Source organism: Nuphar pumila, chromosome 3 (assembly GCF_984573655.1).
Source record: "Nuphar pumila chromosome 3, dmNupPumi1.hap1.1, whole genome shotgun sequence".
NCBI classification, from domain to species: Eukaryota; Viridiplantae; Streptophyta; class Magnoliopsida; order Nymphaeales; family Nymphaeaceae; genus Nuphar; species Nuphar pumila.
In genome coordinates, this window is record NC_143251.1 from 29,516,926 (window position 1) to 29,544,901 (window position 27,976).

Here is a 27,976-nt window from a genome sequence, read left to right on the forward strand (position 1 = left end):
ATTCACAATATCTTGATCTCGCATAAAGTAACTTGTGAATCACCTTATATCACAAATATCATACTTAAATATTTGCGTAATTATGACAAATATGTGATATTTCTTATTTTTTGTGAAATATTTTCTTGAATCTTATACAAACCCATTGTAGTCCCCAACATGTTTATTTTTGCATAATCTAGAGTTTTTTTTTTATCTTTTGTCTCCAACCTGCTTTCCTTCCAACAACTATTTCCATCAACTATTCATAGGAGGCACTTCATTACTGTTGAACTATTGATGACATGTTTTTCTAGTAAGCATAGTTTTTCCTTTTGTTTAACAACTGAATCAAACATTGTTCCCTTTTGTTTAACGACCGAATCAAACTATGTTTCCTTTTGTTTTGTTTTTTTTCGAAATGAAATGCTTTTTCAATATTTTTGGTAAGAGCAATGTTCCTTTTTGTTGAAATACTTTTTGAAACACGAATAGTTTGTTTGTTTTTTGCAATGCTTAGTCAATATTCTCTGTCTTGTTATTATAGAAAACTTTGAATCTATTTATTAATACAATATGACCAATAAGACGAAGACAACAAAGGGGTCTACACCCACATCATCTTTTATTATTGTAGCACAACAACAAAAGCTAATGAAGAACTATGAACTAGGTCATCCTAATAATTTAGAAACACAACTTATTGTGTAGAAGTGTGTAGAAAGAGAGCCACATCTAAAACCAAAAATATGGGTGTCTGACATTTTTCACAAAAAATGCACCCTTGATAATCATTTAGAGTTACGCTCAAATAGTGAGACAAAAGGAAAACCTATATTGTCGTACAATGAATAGCTACAAATTTCAAAGTGGCTTGTATTTAAGGGAGAATATACACAAAAAATTGAGCAGTTTGTAGGCACAATCTTATCTCCCATTTCTGAAGCATCTAAGGAGGGGGAGGGTGACCCATTGATTGGCATTGAGGTTGTTGCTAACCTCAATGCCCAGATAAATGAAGTTGGAGATACGACCACCTGCAGTGGCAACATTGAGAAGGCAAATGAGGTACCTGACCAAGGGGCTGAGGCTAATGTGGACCATCCTCAGGAAGTAGATGTAAGTCACATTTATATGGCTGGATCGGATGCGAACACCATTTAGGAGTTCAATGCTGCTCTCTATGCAGAAGAGAAAGTGCAAGCTCTGATGAAGAGATCGCAACGAGAAAAAGGTTCGGTGCTCGTGGACATGTATTACTACTATCCATGAATGCAATTGAAATTGATATTATACATATATACATTCAATGATTGGTTAGTTTAATGTTGTTACTATCCATAAATGCAATTGATTAGTTTATCATACATGTGTGAAACATGTAAAAATTCATTAAATTATCTGTATTCATTGATTTATATATATATATATATATATATATATATATATATATATATATATATATATATTGCTACTACCCATAAATGCAATTGAAATTAAAATTAAAATTGCTACTATGCATATTACATTCGATCATTGAAATTCATTAAAATTGATTGATTTCAATAAAATTAATTTGGATTGCAGTATTCTCAACCGATTGATTCAAAAAAACCAACATTCTGCATGCACCAGTTTTACTGGAACCAAGCACACTAATGAATTTTAACACTAACGCAGAAAGCGAAGGAATTGTTGGATCAAATGCATTTTCGTTAATTCTTAAAGATCACACCATGAAACTTTAGTCACCTCCTCTTAGAGGTTGTGGTGCACTTTTGGAATCCATTAACAAGCGCATTCTAGTTCGAAGATCTTGAGATGACCATTACATTGGAGGACATTGCACGAATAACCAGATTGAAGTGCCATGGAGAGCTAGTTAGTGAACAACATTGGAAAAATTTAAAGCACCTGTGTAATATTTATTTGCAAGCAGATGATGATGTGTTTAAAGCTGATAAGATAAAGTTTTCATGACTTAGGAGAAATTATGACCCCAATAAGGCGAGGAGGATAAAGGCAAAACTACTGTGTTTGGGAGGGAAGGGCGATAGTAGGGTGAACAAGATTGTGAGAGCATTCTTTCTTTACTTCTTTGGCTCATGCTTATTCATCGACACTGGTAGAAAGTCGATCCATACATCGTACATCGAACTGTTGGAAGACCTAGATCACATCGATCAAAATGCATGGGGAGCAGTCGCACTTGCATACCTGTATGAAAGTTTGAGTAGCACAAGGAGCGAAAGAAAAAAACTTTTTGGGATGGTGTTGTTGTTGAAAGTATTTATTCCTGCATTGTGCCTAATCTTTTGATTTATAATTATTCCTATACTTACGTACTATGTTTTGATATATACTATGTATTAATCCTTGCTAATCATAGTTATGCAGGTTTGGATATAGAAGCACATCTCCATTGAAAAGTCCCAGATGCACGATGTTGTCAATGAATTTCTGTGTGCCATAATGTAGAGACGATCATACAATGAAGAGGGCTATAATTAAAGATTTGTGGGTCCTCGCATGTCAAGTGTTGAATGCGTTGCATCACTTTGTAGGCTGATTAGGGCAAACATAAGTACTTTTGTTGATATTTCATATATTTGTTTAATTAATGCATGTCTGTAGGCCTAACCATAAAGAAAATATAGGTAAATTGGTGCCTCAATGAAAGTGCGTTGGAGAAGAAGGAGAATGCTGATTTACTTAGGGGGTCAAAGGTCATCATGAGGAAGGATATTTAGTTGCACAACATGAATTAAGTTGAGCGACAAATGTCCAGCTGAGTTGTTCGACAATTTGTGTTTGTTCAGCAACCAACCAGTCGCCTTCGCACAATTAGCAAATTTCTATCGCAGGACATGAAGGATCAGGTAAAGGATTACCCCACAGTATTCCTCTCCAAATTTCAAGACTGGCATGAAAGCAACGAAAACATCGATTGTCATCTAAGGCACACGCCACCAATAACAATTTTGTATCCGCCTAGTAGGTTGCATGTTATTCAACAACAAAGATGGCCTTTCAGAGGGAGGAGAAAGTTGGAGAGAAGCACAAAAAGTTTTTAAGTATATCGAAGGGAGAGTTGACTCTTGCACTTGAAGAAATTTGCATGCTAAAGAATATGATACATACTCAAGAGGATATGATATGTAGTCAAGTTGGCCTTCTGGAGAACACAAATAAGGTCATTGACGAGTTATAATCGTGGCAATCACAACATCCTAAATAATAGAAATTCATTTGATTATTTTTTGTTTTTTGTATGTATTCGAAGAACAACAATATAACTCATTGATTTGTATGTAAATGTTTCTATGAATGGATTTTTATATAAAGCCATTTGAATATCATTGATTTGTATATAATATCATTGTTTAAATGATTTTACTATTTAAATTAAAAGCATTGTTGAATAATTTGTATATAATGTCATTGTTTATAAGTTTATATGTTTTCAAATCATTTGAATGTTTAAATGATTTGGATGTCTATTTGCTTACATTCACTGTTATTTGGGTTGTTATATGCAAAACTTTACTTAAAAAACTAAAACCACTAAAATCATAAATACTCCATAAATTCACTTAAATATATGCCCACTTAAACTGAAACAACTAAAATTTCATATATTATACTTTTTTTTATAAATAATTCATAAATTCACATAAATATATTTGCAAAAATACTACTGATTCAGAAAAATCCGACTGTTTCACAAAAATCTTATTGTTTTGCATAACCCCTGAAATAACTAAAATCATAAATACCCAATTCATTTCTGAAAAAGAAGAATTTTCACAAAAATATTCATGTAAAATCATGAATTACATGCAAATATGTATGATATATGCATTTTTAGTGGTTTCAGTTTAAGTGGAGTTTCACAAATATATTTATGCAAAATATTGACATATGCAAAAGCGTAGGATATTTGAGATTTGGTGGTTTCAGTTTCACCAAAAAAATTTAAATAAATTTATGCGAGTCTATGAGTTTCGCTTAAGAAAACTGCAATTTTAGATTTAAGTGGAAATTAGACCTAGCCGACGTGCGATACATTTTTAACACAATAAGGCATCAATTCAAAGTTGCAAAGGGTAAAAAGGTCCTACCGATGTCAAAAATTTGTGATTTTGGACATTAAGAGAATAAAAAAATTATAAGGTTTTCAGAGAATCAGGTTAAATTATCCATACAGTATGATCATTTTTTATTAAATATATATATTAAAAAAACTTAACAATGCAAATATATATATATATATATATATATATATATATATATATATATATATATATATATATATATATATATATATATATATATATATATATATATATATATATATATGAAACTCACTTTAAGACCTAAGCAGAAGACGAGAAAATTGACCAAAAGGGTGTCACAATCTGCCTAAAATGCTGTTAGAAGATTTCACAAGAATCATTGCAAAGGGGAGAGGGAAAAGGGTTTGGGTTTTAACGGGAAACAAACAAAAAAATAGAAAAAACTATCTGCAATGGCTTTATATATAAATCAACAAGCATACGAAGTTACAAACATTTGCAGCAAGTAGTTGCAAATGTCAAAAGACATTTATGGATCTCTTGCGAATGTCAGCAGACATTTGTAGATCTCCTCAAGGAATATTCACTTAAGCAAGGTTTGCAGGTTTTATTCCCAAAGGTCATACTATATTTTTAAAGGTGTAATAAGAATATGAAAGTAAGAGACATTCACAACAGGCATGTGTAATTGCAAACCTCCTTGAGGAGTATTTACTTAAGTGAGATTTACAATTTTTATTTTCAAAGGTCATACTATATTTGAGGTCATACAATATTCACGAAGGTCTAATCAAAGTGCAAAAGTCGAAGACATTTATAACAAGTATTTGTGAATATCAACAAACATTTGCGAACCACCTTGAAGAGTACTTTACTTAAGTGAAGTTCACATATTTTACTCACGAAGGTCATACTGTATTTGCAAAGGTCTAATAAGAGTGAGAAAGTTGATGACATTCACAACAGGTATTTGCGAATATGAACAGACATTTGCCAACATCCTTGAGAAATATTTATTTAATTGAGGTTTGTAGGTTATATTCACAAAGATCATACTATACTTGTGAAAGACATTGTATTTGTGAATGTCTAGTCAAAGTACAAATGTATGTCACACTTTTACATAGCTACTTGAAAAATATTTAAACCGCATGAACCTCGACTGGTTCACATGTGCAAAGGAAAAAAATGTCCTAAAAAAAGTCAAGAATCAGCCATTTTAAATATGCAGTGGATTTTGTCAAATTGATATATATTTCAAGAAACGTGCTATTTTGAAAGGATAGTAAGATCATTTATCATATATTTTACATCATATAACATAGTGTAAAAAAAATGATTGAAGCAGTTGATTGCAAGCCATAGGTTAGACATTAATCTTATAGTTTCCAGCTTTAAACAATATAATTTTTGTAATCCTACTATTTCCATCTCTAAAATGATAATTTTTCTGTAAACGAGCCAGCTCTAGAAAAAGCTGTTTGACTAAGGCCCATTACGAACTCGAACTTCATTTGGCTCATCACAAGAATGAGCCAAGTTTGAAACTTCAAGCTTGGCTCGTATGACTCATTTCATTGAACTACTATCTTGGCTATCATAAAAGATTTGACAAGGGGAAAATATAAAGTTAAGTGGGTGATCAGGTTCCTTACTAGTGAGATTAAGATAAACTTGATTGGCAAGATTAATCATTTTAGCTTCCTAAGGGATTTAGGGAATGTTTAAAAAAAAATCTCATAAGTGAAGAAAAAATTTCCTATGAGAAGTTCTTACTAACTTATTCAAATGAATTTTTTTTGCTTGTTTGTGTAGCATGAAAAAAATGTGTAAAGTGAGAGAGAGAGAAAGATCTGAAAATAATGAAAGGTGGGAGGAAGATGAAGATGAAGATGGAGGAAGTTTTTCTTGTAGCAGCCCATGGAATGAGATGTGTTGTAGGTGAATGGTTGCCCTAATGCAAAAAAAAAAAATGATAAGAAAAATTCCTCCGCCTGCAAAAAAAAAATGATAAGAAAAATTCCCCCACCAAGGATTGGAGGAATTTTTCCTACAAAAAATCACTTTTTAAAAAACTTCTTTCGAAAATTTTCTCTCATTTGGAACTGTAGGAAAAGTTGTAATTTTTCTTTCCTACTTCCACTTTTCCCACTACTTTCTCACTTCCAAACATTCCCTTAAAATCCACAACCAAAAAAGGAAAATGAAAATTAAATATATAAACAAAACGCATAAGACTCTCTCTCTTTTCTCTCAAAGTTTTCATTCTAGTGTTGAAATTTTCATAAAGCAGCATTGACATAACAATGCAATGAAATAGTTAATCTTGGAGTCTTATGCCAAAACCCAACACAATGTAAAGTGACAAACTAAGGCAGCAAGTCATGCTTTAGCAGTTGTGTTTTTCTGTGGCTGTCATTTGGTGCTATATCATAACGGCCAAGCCAGTAAATGACAAGACATGCACCCAGGCTTTGCAGTGTAATCCTCATTTCTGGAACTTTGATGTGCCTGCATGTAAGTGGTGCACATGGAAAAATTGCTTTTACGTAGTTTGTATGCTGAGTTACACGTATGAGAGAGAGAGAGAGAGAGAGAGCAGCAGCAGCACCTTTCATGAACCTAATTCTTCAAAACTGATAAGATTTCTTCTTTCAAGTTTTCAAACAAGATAACAACGACCGAGCTTGCATTCCGGCATTAGTGCAAGAAAAAATGCATGAAAATTTTCATGCAATTGGGATCTTAGGCTCCCCTAGATTCACAAATGCTTCAGCACGAATCATACGTGACGTTGCTGCGTTCCATGACACAAGGTGGTTCACGAAAGTCACGACGTACTTCTCTCTGTCATTCTGTTCACCAAAATACAAATAGCTGAAATAAAACCAAGCAGTGGCTCAAGTATACGACGAAACATAAGAATTTCATAGAAATAATGGTCCAAAGGATTAGGGAAAAATTGGTAAAATTGGCTCATTATGACAGGACAGTGTCCTTTCAAAATTTCTGGATCAAACCCATTTTCAAACAGATTCAAACTTATTTCTGAAAAGTCTTTGACAGAAACCATTAAACACAAATACAAATGATAACCCTTGGAAGCAATTGGTCGCTCTTGGGAGTAAACACAGATCTATTTACCTTGTAATCGAGGAAGTACGCATGCTGCACACAAAATAAGAAGAAAAAGGTAAATTGACTATCCCAACAGCATATAAAATAAAAAGGTAAAAATCCAATTTCCAACTTACCTCCCACATATCCAAATTGACAATTGGCTGCAAAAAAAAGTAATGTCAACAAATAGCCAAAATGTTCAACTTAATTACAAAACATGGGTGTGTCCAAAGACTCGTGGAGTGCAGATATATGTCAGCCGGTTATCTGGACAGAACACTGGTATGCCCATGCAGACCCTCATGCAAATGATGCAAAAGATAGAATTACAGACCCTAATAAAAGCTGCACTAGAAGGGTATGAGGGGCCAGAGTAGACTGGAGAGCAACAGACTAAACCGCAACCAGGGTAGGCGCTCTCTGGGCTTATTGGAGAAGGAACTTACCCCTGATTTTGAAGGAAGGGGTTGGGGACTTGTGCTTTGTAGTTTTATTTCGTGTTTCATTCTCTTATTTACAAAATTTTTCCTTTTGTATGTCAGAATTTTCCCATATTCCATGGCAGTACACAGAAGAGAAACTAGCAACACTCGAATTACTGAATTTACCTGAAACCTGTCTAAAGAAAGCCAGACATTGATATCAAACATAACATCAACTTGAAACTGACAACCAACATCAGATGAGCTAACCACCAAAATTGATTAATTTAATCTCCACGTTGTTGAGGTACAAAGACAAATCACAAATTTCCCTCAAGCGCATTGGTGAAAGAAAAGTTATATCAGCATCAATCTCATATTTGAACCAAACCAAGGAAATCACAGCAGTCACTATATGCCGAAAGGGCAAAGCAAGCCAACTCTGAACAAATGCAAACACCTCAACACAAGTGGTGGCCATATCACAAATTAAGGGCGTCATATACAAATCAGTAATCAAAGGAAAAGATGCATCATGCAGAGCACCTCAAGTATTTAACCAGTTTTATGTGTGACACATATTCACTGTTGCATGCTCTCTCTCTCTCTCTCTCTCTCTCTCTCTCTGTCTCTCTCTCTCTAAAGGCTTGACACCCTAGTTTAGGCTGGCATATTCTCAAGATATCAAGGAGCCTAAGCCCAAAGTATTGACCCTTCAGAATATACAAGATCATAACCAAAGCAACCTTTTCAACAAGAAATTTTAACTAAGATTCACGACAAGATCTAAGCTCATAAAAAAATGAGTTACTGCCATAAAAATGTCAACATTTTCTTCAGAAAGAATCTGATGAAATAAACCATTAGTAAGAATTGAATTCTAAAAGAATGGCATACTTGGAGTCTCTTGGTGAATAAAAGTTTGTCTAATTGAGTACTAAAAAATAAACCAAATAGGTGTAGATGCACCAAGACAGGTTACTAGAGCACTCAAAATTTGAAAGGTGAAAGAAAGTCCATCCCGAAGCTCTACAGTAGTTATCATGAAAAGATTGATATGATAATGCAAAAAAAACTTATCTTACAATGATGAGCATACAATGAAAGTTTTTGGAACTAATGGATGCAAGGATTAGCATCATTGCCATAACACTAGTACCTCTCAAGATAATCATGCATGGTGGTGCACAAACTTTTTCTGTTGCAGTCCATAACACTAGTACCTCTCTAATAATCAGTATGATATCACATGGATATGGCTGCAGATAGAGCTGGGAAACAAGATGAGCCGCTCGTGGTTCAGCTCATGCTCACCTAATAAAGAGCTTGTTCGGACTCGTAAAATAGGCCTAGTGAACCATACACGAACAACAGGTGCTCTGCTCGGCTCAGCTCATATGGGCTCGCTAAATAGTAGTTGAAATGTTTGGATTGCAAGCAATAGGTCTAAAATTGAAATTTTATTGCTTATAGCTTTAAAACAATGCATTTTTTTTAACTAGCTAGATCGAGCTTGGTTCAAAAGAATTAGTTCAAATCCCATTTCTTTTAGCTTTGAAACGATGCATCTTTTTTATAAGATGAGTCAGCTCATGCTCGGGCTAATCACAAGCTCAACCTCGGTCAGCTCGCCATGAAAACAAGCTAAGCTCAGTTGTTCAGTACCAGCCCTAGCTGCAGATACAGGGATGTGGCCTTTTTCAATGAAGTTCCCAATATGACTAGCATATAATGGGATATCAAACGGGAGTCAAAATGGTGCATCTGCAGGACAAAGGATCAGTATTACCAAGAAAGACATATTTAGCTTCACCAGGTAGGTAATTTGCTTCTTTCATTTCAAGAAACAAAACCACTTGTCGATTAGGAAACCAAACATAACAATCACAGCCAAGTGTCCAAAGGAAAGACTAACCTGGAGGCTGCAAAAATACTTCTATCGATTCTTCTGATGCACATTGCTACGAGTCACACACTTGTGATACATAAATTTTTTCTCAAATTATGGTGTGACAATACCAACTCCCCATGTCAAACCAATAGAAATACTTCTGCCTAACATAAATTAAAGAAACAAATTGGAGGAAAAGAAACATGGTGCTTACTATGTCACCCCAAACAAGCGGATTAACGGCATTCAATGTCTTAACCACTGCAAGCTTCTTTTCCTTTGTTTTCACTGCAAAAATAAAAAATAAACTAAATAAAGCACTTTAATGCATTCCCTGGTAATTCATATAAAGAAATATGTGTTAGTGCTAATTTCAAAACAGAAAAGCTTTCATGTTTGACTAAAAAGTGACACAAAACAAAACTAAACTAAAAACATCTTTTTAGAAATAATTAAGGGGCTGTTGGATGACAAAGGGACAAAACTGTTAAGATTGTATATACACACATATATATATAAATCTTTTCTAAAAGAACCCCTCATGAAAATCTTTTTAGAAAACTCTTTTCTTAAATTTTCGTGTTTATTAGTCGACCAATAGACTCACCAGTCGACTAACCCTTTCGCGTCATATTTTCTAAAAAGTCATTTTTGTCAAATTAGTCGACCGAAGGTTTTATCAGTCGACTGGACAGAATGTCTGTTTTCTGAAAAATTTAGCAACAGTCGACTAATGACTTTATCAGTCGACTGGACAAAACATGTGTTTTCTGGAAATTTAGCAACAGTCGACTAATGCTTTTATTAGTCGACCGGACAGAATGTATAATTTTCAGAAGATTTTAGCAGCAGTCGACTGAAAGATTTTTCAGTCTACTGATGATATTATCAATCGACTAATATTATCTCTAGTCGACTAAGTTTCAAAAGTTCAGATTTTCAAATGGCTCGATTAACAGATCAGTCGACCGACGATAACTGTCAGTCTACTAATAACTAACTATTAGTCGACTAACTACTGTTTCAGTCGACTAATTTTGTCGTTTTTCCTGAAACTTGTCTTTTCATTTTTCAAACGTTTTGATCGTTCAAAATGGTCTGTTTTGACACCCTTTCATACCCTCATCGTATGGAAACTTTCAACTATAAATATGAGTGCATTTTACACTCAAAAGCACTTCAACTCAATCAATTTGAATCAATTACTCTTTGCTTTTCACTCATATTCATTTTCTCACTCACGTGATATTTTTCACTTCAGTTTTTCACTCAAATTCTTTTGAGAAATAGTGAATTCGTGAGTAGAGTATTTCAACAACCTCAAAAGCCAATTGCATCTCATTTGCATTCAAAAGAAGGGCTCATAGGTTGTATTGTAAGTTGTTACTTATTTTCTATAAAAGAAAGGACTCCTTGGTTTAAAGGAGTTGTTTGCTTTCAGTAGGTGTGTTACTGAAAGTGAGACCGAATTTGGTTTGTATGATCTTGTAGTTACACAAGGTTGATAGTGGAAATCTCAAGCGGGTTTTACTTGGGGATTGGATGTAGGTCGAGAAAGACCGAACCAGGATAAACTATTGTGTTCTTTGTGTGTTTGTTTTGCGTATTGCAATATTCGTCAATATTCCGCAGACAATTTTTTAAAAGCACTATTCACCCCCCCTCTAGTGCTCGTTGCCTTGATCCTACTGCACTTTCAGACTCATCTCTACGGTGATTCCTATTACTGTGTTTCTGTACTTGCTCACTGTTGTAATTGCACTGTAGATGCTTTGTTTGTTGTTACCTACTAGATCTTGTTTCCGCCCTCAGGTAAGCCTCACAGGGCGTGCAGGTGCACGTACCATATTTCATGCCTTTCAAAAAGGTGCAAAATTAGGTACATGCGCTAAAATCTCGAGAAGATGATCATCTTGGTGCAAGATTGACTTCTTGAGCACGAAATCTTGCTTTTAAAATGAATATTTCATCTGCGCGTTGCTAAAGGCAACTAAAAGTACCCCGAGTCTGATACTCGGAGGAAATGATTTGATCCACAGCGATCCCAAGACTTGTTTGAGATTTCCTGTTTTGTAGGGATTGAGCATGCCAAGTATACTACTGATTCTATGAAATACTGTGATGGGTTATCCTTCGGGAAACCCATAACCTGCTATCGTAATTGTACCTTAGGTACAGGTACGGTATACATATTACGATAAGTAGTATGTGAGGTCGTTGAGTACCTCGAAGCGTGCAATGAGCACGCTGTTGAAATAAGTGAAAATAATGAAGTTCGTCTCCATAGGCCAAATGCTCAAAGAGCAATGCATGTCAAGTTTAAACTAAATGAATTGCAACATATTAATTGTTGACCCTCTCATCGTAGTCGTACCTTCAAGCAGGTACGACCGTACTGTTGGGCAAGTGCGTCACACGGGTATTACGATGTTTGTATGATGAGGTTGTGTCAACCATAAAGTGTGCATATAGCACAATGCTGAGATCACATAAATGGTGACAACTCGCCTTCGCACGCAAAATGCTCGAGCGGGTCTAACAGACCAGAGCATGTAGAATGGGGGCGGCGATTAAGAAACCCCCGTCGTACTCATTCGACATTCACGGTTCATCAAGGGAGATGATAGATGGTACAAAAACTCTGATGGACAGGTTGTTAACAACCACCCCACGGGCAAAAGACTCGGCTTCCCCAATCATCGGAGTTAGGAGAATTGGGATTACTATAAATTATCCAAGGTGGTAACTCCCAGACACTTCTGCAGAAATTGGATGTATTCATGGGCCACGAATGCCTTTGGAAATTTACTCTCTTAGTCACTGACCGTCCCCTTAGAAGCGGACTCAGTCAGTCATCCGGGTTAATGAAAACACCTGACATAATAAACCCCCGGATCGGTCTCGACTGTTTCTATGTTTCGCGTCTGTGCGTACCCACAGGTCAGTTAATATCAGAACTTAAAGAATATCATTTTCATAATAAGTTGTAGATGATTAAGACTTATACTACTCGAAATATTGTTGTTATATCTGTTTTAAGACAATAGACCTTTGCATATGTTGTACCTGCTAGAGTAGATTACATATTGTATTTGTTGCTTTTAATGTAATAAACTATTTATCTCATGAATGTCCTGCTTTATTTTATTCTACATTGTCTATTCGTGCAACTACTAGTTTGTTATGAAACTGTCTCATTTCATAGGCAGGTGATGAGTAGGACTTCACAGGCGGCCGATGGCGCGATGCAAAATGGCTCAAGATTTCCCTTCTTTCTGTTGGCGTCTTGGCTCTGAGTTTTGAGTTTTTCTTTAAATTATTGGATAGTGGGAAAATGCTCATTTTGTAATAAACTGCAGATTTTATTAATAATTTATTATTTTATTTCCTCACTTCCTTTAAGTAGTTGTTTCAAGTGAAATGATGATTTTACTGCTAACGTACCCAGAATTTGGTAACTCGTGCTCCTTTCTAAATTGCTTCCGTTGTCAATTTAAAAGTAAAAACTTTAATCTTTGAAAGGTTTTTCGTTAATGTTTTCGAAAACACAAGTTGAAATTTTGAGGCATTACAGTAACAATGCATAAGTCATGATGTGCTTTTGATATCTAATATAGCATTGGAAAAATCAACAAGAAAATGATTCCTAACATAGTAACTTTTGTTTTTTTTTCTCTCCAATTCATTTTGCCATATCAATTTCCTGTTTCCATGTTTTCACATAGCATGTGAGTGTGCTATAATGTAAAACTATATATGTGTATATATATATATATATATATATATATATTGTAATACCTGATAAGGGTAAAACTATCATTTCTATTTTTATGCATATTCTCCTTTGAATATGATTGTATTCATTTTTTCTTTTTCTTTTTCTTTTTCTTTTTCTTTTTCTATTTTACTTTTTTATTTTCTTTATTTCCAGCCATTGAGGGGGGGGCACATTATAGACGTTGGGCCCCTCCAACAGAACGGAGGGGCTCCAATGTCTATATGTGAAGTCCCTCCAAGGCCTCACATTGTGTATAAATAGGGGTTCACCCCCTTTGTATTACTTAAGCTTTTAGCAAAAGCTCTCTCCATTTCAATAAAGATTTTATTTCATTTCTATGCCTTTGTGCATTTGTAATCTCTTGTATGTGCTGTGCTTTTGTGCACACTTGTTTCAAGTGTTATTCTTGTGCCTTTGTGCACACATCACACGTTGAAAACTTAATGCTTTTGTGTAGAGTATCTTTGAAGACATTTTCGCATGGTATCAAAGCTTGGTCTTTAGAAGAATAGCTCGAGTATGGTGTCATCAAGGTGGTCGCCTCGAAGAACGTGCCCATTCATCATTCTCATTTTTTTAGCATGAAAAGCTATTGCAAACAATTTCAAGTGAAGTGCAATGCATCAAGTAAAGCTCAAAGAAGACCCATTGTGATAAGTTTTCAAATTTAGAAGACTCTTTCCTTCTCATAAAAGCTCTCCATGGGGGGAAAAGATTCTCACTTTTTCTTCAGATTTAAACTCAATGGGTCCAATTATCATGTTTGGGTCGGCAATATGGAAGCTCATATTAAGGGAAAAGAACCTTATGACTATGTCAAAGGTATGATTCCCGAACCCGAACAAAAAATTACTATAATAGAAAAAGGTGAAATTAAGGTTCTTGATGGAGAAGAAAGAGAGAAAGTCTTTGAAGAATATAACAAAAAACATGAGGAATGGGAGATGAATAATTACAAAATCCTCTCATAGATTTTTTCTACGGTAGAAACAAGAATAAATGCCAATATTTTAAAAATCAAAAAGGCATTTCAAGTTTGGGATTATCTTGAGAGGATGTATACCTCACGAGATCTATCTCAAAAATATTATCTTCAAAAAAAGAGATTTACTCTTCAACAAGGAGAAATGATCATTAGAGAATATTTTGCCGAACTTTTATCCATTTGGGATGAGCTTGCACTCCTTGAACCGAAATGGAGTGGAGAAGCTATTGAGCTATGACATAAACAATTGAAAGAAGATCATTTCTTTAACTTTTTGAATGGCTTCGACCCAAATTCGAGCAAGCTAGATCTTTTCTTTTATCTTCTTTTACCTCTCCACCTTTAGAAGACGTTCTTACTAAATTAAGTGGAGAAGAAACTAGATTGAGAATGAATAAAACCAAAGTGCGTCGGCTCTAAACCGGGAAACAACTTGAAATCATATAAACCCGCGCATTTTAATAAGTTTCAAAATCAAGGAGCAAGAAAAGATGGTGGTCAAAATGAAAGGAATCAAGGAAGAGAATATGGTAAAATTATTTGCCATTTTTGCAAAAAACCGAGTCACATTAATCCGGTTTGTCAAAAATGGAAGAAAAATGCGGCCATGTCCACAACATTTCAACCACATAAAGAGGAGGGTTCATCCACTTCTAACAATGGAGCTTTATCACTAAGTCAAATCATGGAAGCTCTCCAACCTCTTCTCAAGGGATCCATTTCTGAGGTCATCATGTCAACCTTCTCTCCTCTCGGTAAAACTTCTTGGTTTTTAAATTCGAGTGCCACCTTTCATATGACTCCAAATATTTTTGCTCTTTCCGAATACACAAAAATTATATCTCCTTTTGTCTCAACCGTGGATGGTGCTTCTCTTGAAATTAAAGGAATTGGAAATTTTGAAAATCAAGGATTTTTTATTCCTAAAATTAGATTTATACCTAAGTTAAAATTAAATTTGCTTTCAGTCTCTCAACTATTGAACCATGGGTGTGATATTAAATTCTCATCAAATAAATGTTGGATACAGAATCACCGGTCCGGGAAGTTGATCGGGGAAGGCTCTAGGAAAGAAGATCTATATTACATGGAATTTCTCCAAATTCCAAAACACTCTTTTTGTAACATTGCCCAACATAAAGATATAAATGTTTGGCATAAGCGTCTTGGGCATCTCAATATTGTCAAGCTTTTTTATTTGCATTTTGTTAAAGATCTATATAAAGATAACTTCACTTGTAATGGTTGCATTCTTGGAAAAATGAGAATCTTGCCTTTTGTACAAAGAACTATGTTTACAACTAAACCTTTTGAAATTATGCATTCAGATGTATAGGGACCTGCACCCGTTGTATCTAAAGGAGAATTTTCTTATTATGTCATTTTTATTGATGATTATTCTAGATTTTGTTGGATATACTTTCTCAAGCATAAACATGAGGTATTTTTGACTTTTAAGACATATCACATGATAAAAAATCAATTTAATGATAAATTAAAAATTCTTAGGACTGTTCTGGAGAAGAATATCTCTTAAATAATTTTAAAAATTATCTTGAAACTAATGGAATCATTCATAAAAAATCATGTCCCAAAACACCTTAACAAAATAGCTTAGCCGAAAGAAAACATAGACATATAGTTGAAACCAATAGAACTTTGCTTATCTATCAAAAAATCCCTAAAAAATTTTGGGCCGAGGAGGCTCTTGCATCCGTCTATCTTATAAATCGCCTTCCTTCAAAGAACTTGAATAAAATATCACCTTTTGAAACCATGTATCAAAAGAAACCCGATTATAATAGACTAAGAATTTTTTGATGCAAATGTTTTGTTCATACCGACAAAAATAATAAACTTTCACCCAAATCCATTTCTTGTGCATTTCTTGGATATTCGGAAACACAAAAGGGATTTAGGTGTTATGATGTCAAAAATGATAAACTATATGTTTATAGAAATATACCCTTTTTAGAAAATTTAAGTGGTTTTGAAGAATATAAGCCTCATGACATGATGGTTCATAGTTGTTACATGTAATGAGTGTGTTATTAAGTAGTTAGATTCACGTTTTTTGTGATTTTTGGCTGAAACTATCTTTGAATTTTTGTGAGTTTTTGCATTTTGTTTGTGTTTCATCGTTTGATTTTTGCAGACGTGCGGTGAGCCCTCGAAAGTATTCCCGAAGAGCCCTTTGAGGTCCCTAAAAGGTTGTCCCCTCAAAAGGCCCTTCAGGCCTTCAAAGAGCCCCTCAGGGAGCCCTCAGAATATAGAAAGAACAATAAGCAACTGAAGAAACAAAGAATGGACTAAAAGCTCAAGCACTGAAGACCTTTTCTTTTCTTTTTAGCTTAGGTTTTTATTTATTTAATTCATTAGATCTGTAATAAAATCATTTATTTATTTGTTTAAGCCCTTTACAGGAGTCCACTCTTAGTTAATTACTTAATTATTTTTATTTTCAAGGCAATAAAGAGTAGTTTAGTTATTTGTGGAATACAAAATATTGTTTCCCGTTCCCTGAGTTCGACCCGGACTCCATCACTCGTGCGAGCCGGTTTTTATGATTTGATGCACGGTTTGCACAAACGTTTTTATTGAAAATATTGTTTTAAAATGCTTTATTGAAAAAGTTACATCAGTTAAGTGATAGATATTGCATAACTAAAGCATGACATGAAAATAGGGTTTATTAGAAAGAAAAGCATGCATAAATTGGTTGTGGTAACAAAGTCTCATGCAGCAAACTAAGACTTTGAATGCTACAATTACGTCAAAGATTTTTGCAATTCGCATTGCAACTCATCTAATGCATCTTTGCAACAGTATGAAATGACTAAACATAAAGACGACAAAGTTATTCAAGAATTTCCATATGTTTCAGTCAACATGGAGAATCTGCCCTTCCCTTGAATAAAATAACCATGTGTGTGATCCAAAGCAATAAAGTAAGGGCAGAAAAAGTTGTTTTTGTGAGAACTTACAAACAAGCCACACCCAGCCAGAAGCAAACAATGAAAGAGCTGTTTCCAGGAACTCGTCTCTAAATTTGATGAAAGATCCAAAGTCCTTGTCTATTTGAGCAAGAAGGCCCCCTGTTGGAAGCTTACCACCCTCTGGCTGCATGGACTCCCAAAAAAAGTCATGATTCCATACCTGAATGTAATGAGTTCAGTAGTTTATCAACATGGTGTCAGTTTAAAAGTTTTTTCTCATAAGGCCTCCCATTATGTAAAGATGAGACATAGTTAATGTACTTCAGTAGTCGCAGAGAATGCAGAAAAAATAACAACACAAGCCGGAGTAACTGAAACTGGATAGATGCCCAACCACATCAAAGTAGCAATTCTATGGACCTGGTTATCACTTATCACCTTCAACTTATATGGTATCAAGGCTTCCTTAGCTTATTTTCTCCATCCAACCATCCACCTTCCTCAATTTTCTAAAACTTGGCCGGAAATTGTATAAGGAGGTTGGTCATGAAAATATGTCATGCATGTTTTAGGGAGAAACCTTGTGAGGAATGAAGATAGATAGTATATAACTCTAACTTGCATTCTATCCTGTATATGGAACTCAAGCTCCCAACTTCCCACTCTAAATTTTAACACCGAAGACACTCAAATATAAAAGATTTGCCCTAAACTACTGGACCTGGATTTGGATTAGTTAAGCACACCTAAGTCCAGATCCTGTCATACTCAGAACTTGCAAACAGATGAAAATAGGTTGGGTATGGTTTAAATCATGGCAGGATTTGACCATTATGTCTATGTATTCAAGACACTGAGCAGCAATCATGTATTAGCTAGAAACCCAAAGAAAAATTAGTTTTTAAACACTTGAGAATTAACAAAATTGAAAAACTGAAAATTTTACTAAAAACATATTTTTATACTTTGTTAGCATTATAGTAAAACATAATAGTTTACTGTTAATTGACCTAGAAACTGGCTAGGTTCTGACTAGATATTGAGCCAGTGTCTAGGTCACGTCCCTAGGTGGCAACCACCTAGGAACACTTTTAACTACTAAATATTAATACAATAGACCCAGATTCAAATCTGAATCCAAGCTGGAATACTGGTACATATCCAGAACTTGGATGGCAAGATAAGTCAAATAGGAGCAGGATGCAGGTTATTTCCATTGCTTTTATGCAAGTAACAAGCAAAAAAAAACTCAGTTTTGAGCAAGGTTGCCAGACTAGGAAGCGGAAGCGGGAAACTATACAGGAAGTGGAAGCGAGAAGCGATGCATTTTAAAATGTATAGGAAGCGGGAATCAAGGAATAAAAAATAAATAAATATAAGAATTGAATGAGAATCAAAATGAAACACAAATAAAAACTAAAATAAAAGTGAATAATATTAAATTTCATGATTTTTTAGTGTCAAAATTAAATTTTCAACAAAATCTAAAAATGATGACTACCAATTTAGAGAAAGCACATGGAAGTGAGTGAGAAGAGTGAGAGAAAACACAAAAAACATGAAAAGTTGAGTAAGAGAACATATAAGAAGAATAGACGAAGCGTGTGGAAAGCATAGGAGAAGCGTGGGGGAATCGAGGTTCTCATCAAGTTTCGGAAGCGAAGAGTATCGCGCTTCCAAAGTGAGTTTCCGGAAAGCGAGCTTTCCACCTATCTAAGACGTTTCTAGTAACTCTGGTTTTGAGTCTATTGGCTAGGGTTCATCTAGGTCCAATTTACATTGACTCAAATATGGCAAGTTTAGATAGGCCTATACCAAATCCAATCAAAACTGAAAAGGTTTTCAAAAAAATTGACAATATGGGCCAGATCAGATCTGATCCAATTGTACTCCTAATCCTACCCAAGGTTAAGAGGAAGGGAAACAGAAATGGAAAACATCTTCAAAAACAAAAACAAGGAGACTTTGTTGCTTATTTAAAGTGTGTGTATATATATAGGGTAATACATCTGTGCAGTGTTGTGAAAAGCGTTGAGGCGTAGCGAGGCGCTCCACCAAAAACTAAGGCGAGGCATAAAGCATAAGCCTCAATTTTTTTTTGAAAACTTCAAAAAAATTATAAAAAAATATCTAAAAATACAAATAAATAAAGAAATGCTTTATTGATGAAATAACAACCAATAAGAAATAGAAAATCTCAAATAAGTACTAAAAAATATGAGATTAACATATAAAAGTAACTAAAAACTGATTATATAACCGGAAAATATATGAGATTAACCAAAAAAAGTTAAAATATACTAAGAAACTGATTACATAACTGAAATAACTGGAAAATATATGAGATTAACCTACAAAAGTTAAAATATATGAGATTATTCTAAAAAATATGAGATTAACATATAAAAGTAACTAAAAAATTATTACACAACTGGAAAATATATGAGATTAACCAACAAAAGATAAAATATACTAAGAAACCGATTACATAACTGGAAAATATATGAGATTAACCAACAAAAGTAAAAATATATGAGATTATTCTAAAAAATATGAGATTAACATATAAAAGTAATTAAAAAACTGATTACATAACTGGAAAACTATGTCACAGGGATTCGGCTAGGAGGGTGCCGCACCCGCGTCGACGCGGGTGCGGGTGCGGCACCGGGTGCGGTCAACCCGATCCTGGGTGCGTTGACCGCACCCAGTATCATTAAGGTCCATTTTTTTAAAAAAAAAAAAATTGCCCAAATGGGCTTCGAAATTTTTTTTTAAAAAAATTATGCGGGTGACAGGATCATTAAGGTCCATTAATACTATTTTGCAGTTGTCAGCTGCTGTCAGCAGCTGTCTGTCAACAGCTGTGCTGACAGCTGCTGCAGCTGTCAGCAGCAGCTGTTCTGACAGCTGCAAAATAAAAAAAAAACTTGCCTATTCCCCTACCCCCTTTATATATATATATATATATATTACATTTTTGCCCCTACCGCACCCCCGCACCCGGGTTTTTTGGAAGTGTCGAATCCCCGCACCCGCACCCATGTGACATAGCTGGAAAATATATGAGATTAACCAAAAAAAGTTAAAATATACTAAGAAACTAATAACATAACTGAAATAACTGGAAAATATATAAGATTAACCTACAAAAGTTAAAATATATGAGATTATTGTAAAAAATGTGAGATTAACATATAAAAGTAACTAAAAACTGATTACATAACTGGAAAATATATGAGATTAACCAACAAAAGTTAAAATATACTAAGAAACTGATTACATAACTGAAATAACTGAAAAATATGAGATTAACATATAAAAGTTAAAATATATGAGATTATTCTAAAAATTATGAGATTAACATATAAAAGTAACTAAAAAACTGATTACATAACTGAAAAATATATGAGATTAACCAACAAAAGTTTAAATATACTAAGAAACTAATTACATGACTGAAATACTTGAAAAATATACGAGATTAACCAACAAAAGTTAAAATATAGTAATATACTAAGAAACTTATTACATAACTGAAATAACTGGAAAATATATGAGATTAACCTACAAAAACTTTGTTGATTATGTCTCAGAAATCTTGTTTAAAAAAAAAAAAAAAATTGCGCCTTGAGGCACAGAGGTCGCGCCTCAAGGTGCATTTTTGATAACACTACATCTGTGCTAAATGAAACATGCTAAACTATGTCACATGGGTGCAGGTGCAGGTGCGGGGATGCAACACTTACAAAAAATCCGGGTGCGGGGGTGCGGCAAAAATATAAAAAATTTTATATATATATATATATATATATATATATATATATATATATATATATATATATATATATATATATATAAAGTCCAAAAGTTGGACATAAATGACCTTGGGTGAGTTGAGTGCACCCAGGGTCAGGTTGACTGCATCGGGTGCGGGTGCGGCACTTAGTTGGAGAATCCCTGACATATACAACAACAACTACGCCTTTATCCCAAAACAATTGGGGTCGGCAATATGAACCAACAAAGAAAATTATTTTGTGTTTTCCACATGAATCCTTCTCCTCCAATCATTTCTATCCAATGCCATGTCCTCGGTGAGGTTCAAAGCATTCTTATCCTTTCCTATCATCTCCATCCAAGTCTTTCTAGGCCTACCCCGACCTCTTTTAACTAATATATTTTCCCATTTCTCCATCCTTCTAACTGGAGCATCATTAAGCCTTCGCCGAATATGTCCAAACCACCGTAAACGATTCTTTCTCATCTTATTTTCAACGCCTACCTTCTTACGTATCTCCTCGTTCTGAATCTTATCTTTTATTGTATTTCCACACAACCATCTAAGTATACGCATCTCAGCTACTCATTTTTTGAATATGATGTCTCTTGGCAGCCCAACATTCCGTACCATATAGTAAAGCGGGCCTAATAGTCGTCCTATAAAACTTTCCCTTCAACCGCAATGGCATTCTACGATCGCACAGCACTCCAGTTGCACTTTTCCATTTCATCCACCCAACCTTTATCCTATGATTTACATCTCCATCAATTTCTCCATACTTTTGAATGATAGATCCCAAATATTTGAAACAGTCATCCACCGGTATTTCTTGCTCACCAAGCTTCACTATACTCCCATCACTACTTCGTTGCGTACTAAACCGACATTCCATATATTTTGTCTTACTCTTAATCAACTTAAAACCTCTTGCTTCCAATGTCTGTCTCCATAATTCTAACTTAGCATTAACCCCAACTCTAGACTCATCAATCAAAACAATATCATCAGCAAACAACATACACCACGACACATTTTCTTGAATTGATCTCGTAAGCTCATCCATCACTATAGCAAATAGGAAAGGGCTTAAAGCAGATCCTTGATCTGACCCAACCGTTATAGGAAAATTGGTTGTCACCCCTCCACAAGTGCAGGACATTGGTTACTACTCCTTCATACATATCTTTAATTATACTAATGTCCTTGAGAGAAACACTTTTCTTCATCATTTTCCACCAGAGAACGTCCCTAGGTATTTTATCGTATGCCTTCTCCAAATCAATAAAAACCATATGCAAATCTTTGTTCCTCTCTCTATTTATCTCAATAAGTTATCTAAGAAGATAATATAGCTTTCATAGTTGATCTTCCAGGCATAAAACCAAATTGATTCTCCGATATCATGACAACCTTCCTCAACCTAGACTCAATCACCCTCTCCCAAAGTTTCATAGTATGACTCATGAGTTTTATACCACGATAGTTTGTGCAATCGTGTATATCACCCTTATTCTTATATAGAGACACCAAAGTACTCTTCCTCCACTCATTAGGCATCTTATTTGTCCGCCAAATCTTGTTAAAAAGATTTGTCAACCATTCTAAACCTTTCTCTCCCAAGCATTTCCAAGCCTAGATAGGTATACCATCCCTGTGACATATAGGGCAAAAAAAATTTCTTGGCCATTTTTTTTTAAGTCCAAAAAATTGGACTAAAATTACCCTGGGTGCATTGACCGCACCCGGTGCCGCGTCGCGTCGACGCGGGTGCGGCACCCTGCTAGCCGAATCCCTGTGACATAGATGCTAAATGAGTTTTTCATGCTTTTTTTCATTTTATTTTCAATTTCTGACCGTACAAATATGATCTATGTACTTGGTTTTAAATGGATCAGCTCTTGAAGTGTTCGATTCCGACACATGGGTGGGGTTTTTATAAGGTTCGAAAAATCAACGGACCAAAATCTTTGTGAAATATTGAGGCTCAAATAGCATTTTTTCATTGAAAACACATGATCAAGGTGTGGATTCTTAGTAAACTCAACCATGCCCAACACATTTATGGGGTTGGAACTCTGAAAAAAAATACACTAGAAATGCCGAAAAACACATTTAACATGTTTCATTTAGCAAGGATATATATATATATATTAAGTTTATGGGTAAAGAAGCCCCAAGTTAAAAATTGTTACATGTTCATTTTTTTCAGTTTTTTGGCACATCTGACACTATATGTGATATATATATATATATTAAGTTTAGAAGAAACTGACCATTGGATCATGTTGTCAAGATGTATATATCAGATTTTATGAGTTGAAAAATCAACGGCCTATAATGTACTACCAAACTTTCAAACCTCATAAAAACATATTTTTATGTCAAAAAACTATGATCCAAGGGTCGATTTTTACTATTTTAACCATGCTGAATATGAGGTCAGATTTGGTCAAAACGACCTCCCCTTATGAGTTCCAACTAAGGGTTTCCTTACCCACGAGGGTAGCAAATGCTATCCTATATATATATATATATATATATATATATATATATATATATATATATATATATATATATATATATATATATATATATATAAAGGGTACCATTAAACTAGTTGTAGTAAATTACCAAACTAACCTTGGGGCAGTGGCATTTCAGCAATTTCTTAGCTTACTTTTCAATGTTAAGGGTTACTTTGATGTAGGAGCACTGGAATATGGAAATACATAAAAGGATTCACAACTTTAATGCTGGTTGTAATGAAATTTCTTTTTAATCTGCAAGGTATCGCCTTCAATTTTGAGTTCTTGCCCATGCAGACCAAGTGGTTTGCCATTTTCTTTTCTTTAATAAATCAAATGATTGAGACCAAAAAACATGAGAGAAGAAGAAAGCTCCTTCTCGCAGCTGTTTCTCACAGAACCCCAAAAGGAAGGGAGGAGGCTTTTCAAAAAAAATAAGAGAAATGAAGAAAAGATCCTCAATCAGCCATTTCCCCTCTCCATTAATTCCAAATTAGTAAGGTTATCCTCAATTTTATAACTACAGCAATGCATATAAGAAAATGAAAAGTAACGACCATGCCCTGAGTGACTATCTTCACAGTCCCCCTCAAACTTGAGATGGAGAGCATGAAACTGTCACGAGTTTGGAGGCAGGACTGCAAAACCGAGCAGTAAGCACTGAAATGACTCCAAAATAAGAAACCTCAAAAAACACTAGGCCCTGTTTTTCCTTGATAGAGACAGCAATCTTTAACAGTTTTGCAATCTCACTCAGTACCTGTCGAAATCACCTGGAATTGGTTTGTAAATCATATTTAACGACCATGTGACCCAAACATGAACCAGGCTCAAATCCAATCAGGCATTCCTACTTGAGATGACATGAATAGGATAAATGATGCTCAGACAAAAACACTTGATTCAGATGCAATCTCCTAAACTTACCACCTATTTCCTTCCTCTCACTCAAAAACAAGTCTTACCCCTTTGTCTTCTAGGCTCTAATACCATAACAAAGCAACAAATGAGAGAGAGGGACTCAAATGAGCCTTATTATTCTATTGATTAAGAGAGGGCATATACATATATATCAGCCCTTACTAGGGTTACAATGAGAAAAATGAATACAAATGACTAAAGTATCCTGAACTGTATAATTGTAATAATGGATATAAGGAAATGAATAAAGAAGACCTTGTCCATGTTTTCACATAAGAATGCCAAGTATTATTATACTAAATAAGATTCTTGAAAAAACTGAAAAAAATGGAAACTTTCAAGTTTCAACATATTAAAAAAGCATGGACCAACAAAGGGCCAATAATTAGGACAACCTGGGCAGCATTGTTAAATTCTGGAAATGGGTTCCCATTGTTGTAGGCAACTTTCACCAGTTCCTCCATTGTATACCCATATAATGGACTATTCTCGAGTTGTTTGTTCAGGCTATCAACATAACCCTGATGGTGTTTTCCCCAATGCACTTCGAGAGTCTTTTGACTCATATAAGGCTCCAAAGCGTCCTGTTAGATTAAGATAGCGACAGAAGTTAGCATGACAAAATATATAAGCATCAATAATATAGTTTTGAGTCAAGTATAAGAGAACTCCAGCATAATGAACATACGTTTAACGTCCACGAGAAGCATTAAGGCTAAATCATTGGTAAAGTATGTTGTGTGTGTGTGTGTGTATATATATATATATACATATGTCTTTCTTCTTTGTAATGGGTAATACCCTCTAGGGGTATTTTGGTAATTATGTACATGCAATAGGCTCTGCCCTTTAGGGGCAGAACTGCCTTTTTTATTTTAGTTTTATTGTCATTTTCACTTTTGTAAAGGACAGTTTTGTCTTTTAGTCAATATAATTGTTGGGAATCTCCAACAGCTATACAACTATATTCAGTTTTGTCTTTGTCAATATAGTTGTTGGCTATGTCATACAGACACACCACTTTGCCCTTCGTAGTCCGTACTTGTATCGACACCTGCACATGCTATTTTACTCTCCGCATATACAAGTTTGTATTCAATTTGTAATCATAATTATATTTTCAATATATAATATATATTTTAGATATATATATATAGCCGTATCCCCGTACCCACATTTTTTGGAATTGCCATGTCATACCCTCCAAACCCGTACCCAGTAGGGGTGTCAACTGGTCAGGTTTACCTGGACCCGACCCGTACCAAACCCTATAGGGTCCGGGTATGGTGATAAATAAGAAGACCCGAGTTTGGATCCGAAGGTCCGATTAACACATGGATCTGGGTATGTTTATGAAATTTTATACCAAACTCGGGCCCGACCGGAGTTCCAATTAAGAGACGCAAATTTTCAATGTAAAAATAATAAAAAATAGTATTTTACCGGGTATGGGCGAAGTTTGGTTCATGTAGTTCTTATTGGGTCCGAGTATGGTTTCTTTTATGGTGGGTTCGATTAGACTCGGGTCCGGACCCGATACCATACCCAAAAATCGGGGCCAGATCTGGTGTCCCGTGAGAGTGGGAGTTTGATCTGAAGAAGTTCCCAGAGTTTGGACCTTAGAGACAAGGTGCATCGGAGCGTGGTGGGTCTCTTACGGTCTAGAATATGACAGAGGATCCAGATCCAGTACCCAGGTTCTAGACGCCACCTACAGAGACCCATGGGGGTCGACCAACAGTGTGTGGGTTTCAGAAAGGCGATATGGAAGCTGAGGTGGCTTCTCTAATTAAAGGAAGACTAATTGATTCAGAATCCCAGTTAAAAGAGGAGAAGCCAGACACATGGCATCACCAGAGAGTAAGTCAATTAGCTGAGAGGGCCTCACAATGTGCGGGGAGAGAATCCAGAGAGTCTCAGAGGACGTTCCCCCTTTAGAAGATAATTAGATAGATTTTTAATTAAGTCCTTAATTAGTTAAGTTTATTAGTGTGGAGTCAATAGAATACGATTCCTAGCTTCGATGGGTTATTTACTTTTCTTAATTAGATAAAGTGTTGCAGTATTAAAGTAAAGTCTCACATCTCTCTTTCTAATCGTGCCCCCCCCCCTCTCTCTTCTCTTCTCCTCTCTTCTTTCTCTCTCCTCTCTCACGACTCCCTGGACCCCACTGTATATCAAACCTTGAAGGTTGGACGCCCAATCCTTCATTGAAGCTAGAGCTTCCCCCCAATGCTCGGACCGTGCGTTTTGCTCTTTCAGCGAGTCAAGTGATATCTCTGCATTGCAGATCGTGTGTCCGTGTTTCAAAATGTAACATCCCGAAATTTAACCCAATTTTTTTGAGGATTTTTTTTTATAACAACGAAAAGATTCAAATTAACCGGGTTAAACATTTCAGGCACATTACAGGAATCATCAAAGCAACTAACACTCATTTTATTTCTAATAAAAGTTTAAAACATAATATCAGAGTTTGGAATATCTGAATGACATAATTATAATAACCAAATTAGAATTTAATATCCCAAGAACATAATAGATCATATATCCTGATCCGTACATCATCTCGCAACCGCTCTTTATCCTTTACTCTTCTCCTGAAAAATAGTAAAATAATTTATGTCAGACTACAACCAATCAGCGTAGAAGCATACTATGATTTTGCAGAAGTATTGTGTAACAAGTATGCAATGTGATGGAATAACTATGGACAGTAAAGCATGATACTATGCATGACATAGATGAATAAGTAACAGGAAACTAATTTATTACATATCACAATTCTAACTTAAGAAAAAGCATATCATGAATCATTACCTAATCAAATAAATAATCATAGGTTTAAACAATTAATTATATACGCAATTAACTAATCACAAGTCAACATGTTCATGTATAAAACGCATAATCATTTGTCTGAGTGATAAGAAGTTAAATTTAATGTTTCTCTTGAATTATCCCGCGGGTACTCACAGGCTAAGGCAACCGTAACAGAAGAGAACATTCGAGAGTTTATTATGCATTGGTGTTTTATTAATCCAAATGTTTAACTGAAACTGAAATCCTAAGAGAGCGGTTGAATATCCGAGAGAACTTCCCAAAGGCCCAAAACAATAGGATGCATCCCTATCTTTTGCAGAAGAACGCGGAGCTACTGCCTAAGACAAAATTGGTAGTCCGGGTCTTCTAACTCTGAGAACTGGGGATCAACGAGCCATTGCCGCTCGAAGCAAGAAGCACATGTCTTCGAAGTTGTGTACAACTTACCCTCTGCAAGGTAAGCCCGAATCTGAGTGGGTTGCTATCTTATTAATTTGTATTTCCAGAGTTATCAGAGTTTTTCCTGGTCTGAATCCAGTAGCTCAAAGATACTAGAGTTTTCCCAAAAAATTTAGTCACACTACAGTAGTAGTAGGTCCACAATTGTTCATACCTTAAATAAATATGTTAACCCACCTTTATCCATTAAATTGCGCAGACCCACCCAGAGTGCTCCGATACATTTAAATCGTCAAGCACGAATGCCCCGATACCTTCAAACCAGTCAGGCAGGAAA

The 27,976-nt window shown here is 35.1% G+C and overlaps 1 protein-coding gene across 4 annotated transcripts in view; it reads right to left on the minus strand.

Moving 5' to 3' along the window:
* Positions 1 to 6,301: 6,301 nt before the first annotated feature.
* The window catches only part of FSD3 (Fe superoxide dismutase 3), a 43,300-nt gene continuing 21,625 nt past the window's right edge, over positions 6,302 to 27,976 (minus strand). For 3 of the 4 annotated variants that reach the window (XM_089999184.1, XM_089999183.1, XM_089999181.1), the window contains exons 4-10: positions 24,813 to 25,001; positions 17,236 to 17,407; positions 9,703 to 9,776; positions 7,310 to 7,336; positions 7,200 to 7,223; positions 6,667 to 6,910; positions 6,302 to 6,566 (exon numbers count right to left, since the gene is read on the minus strand). In XM_089999184.1, coding sequence (XP_089855310.1) covers positions 6,785 to 6,910; positions 7,200 to 7,223; positions 7,310 to 7,336; positions 9,703 to 9,776; positions 17,236 to 17,407; positions 24,813 to 25,001 — 612 coding nt within the window. In that variant the 3' untranslated portion in view covers positions 6,302 to 6,566; positions 6,667 to 6,784. The remainder of the gene's footprint in view (positions 6,567 to 6,666; positions 6,911 to 7,199; positions 7,224 to 7,309; positions 7,337 to 9,702; positions 9,777 to 17,235; positions 17,408 to 24,812; positions 25,002 to 27,976) is intronic. The other variant, XM_089999185.1, reaches the window with a different exon arrangement.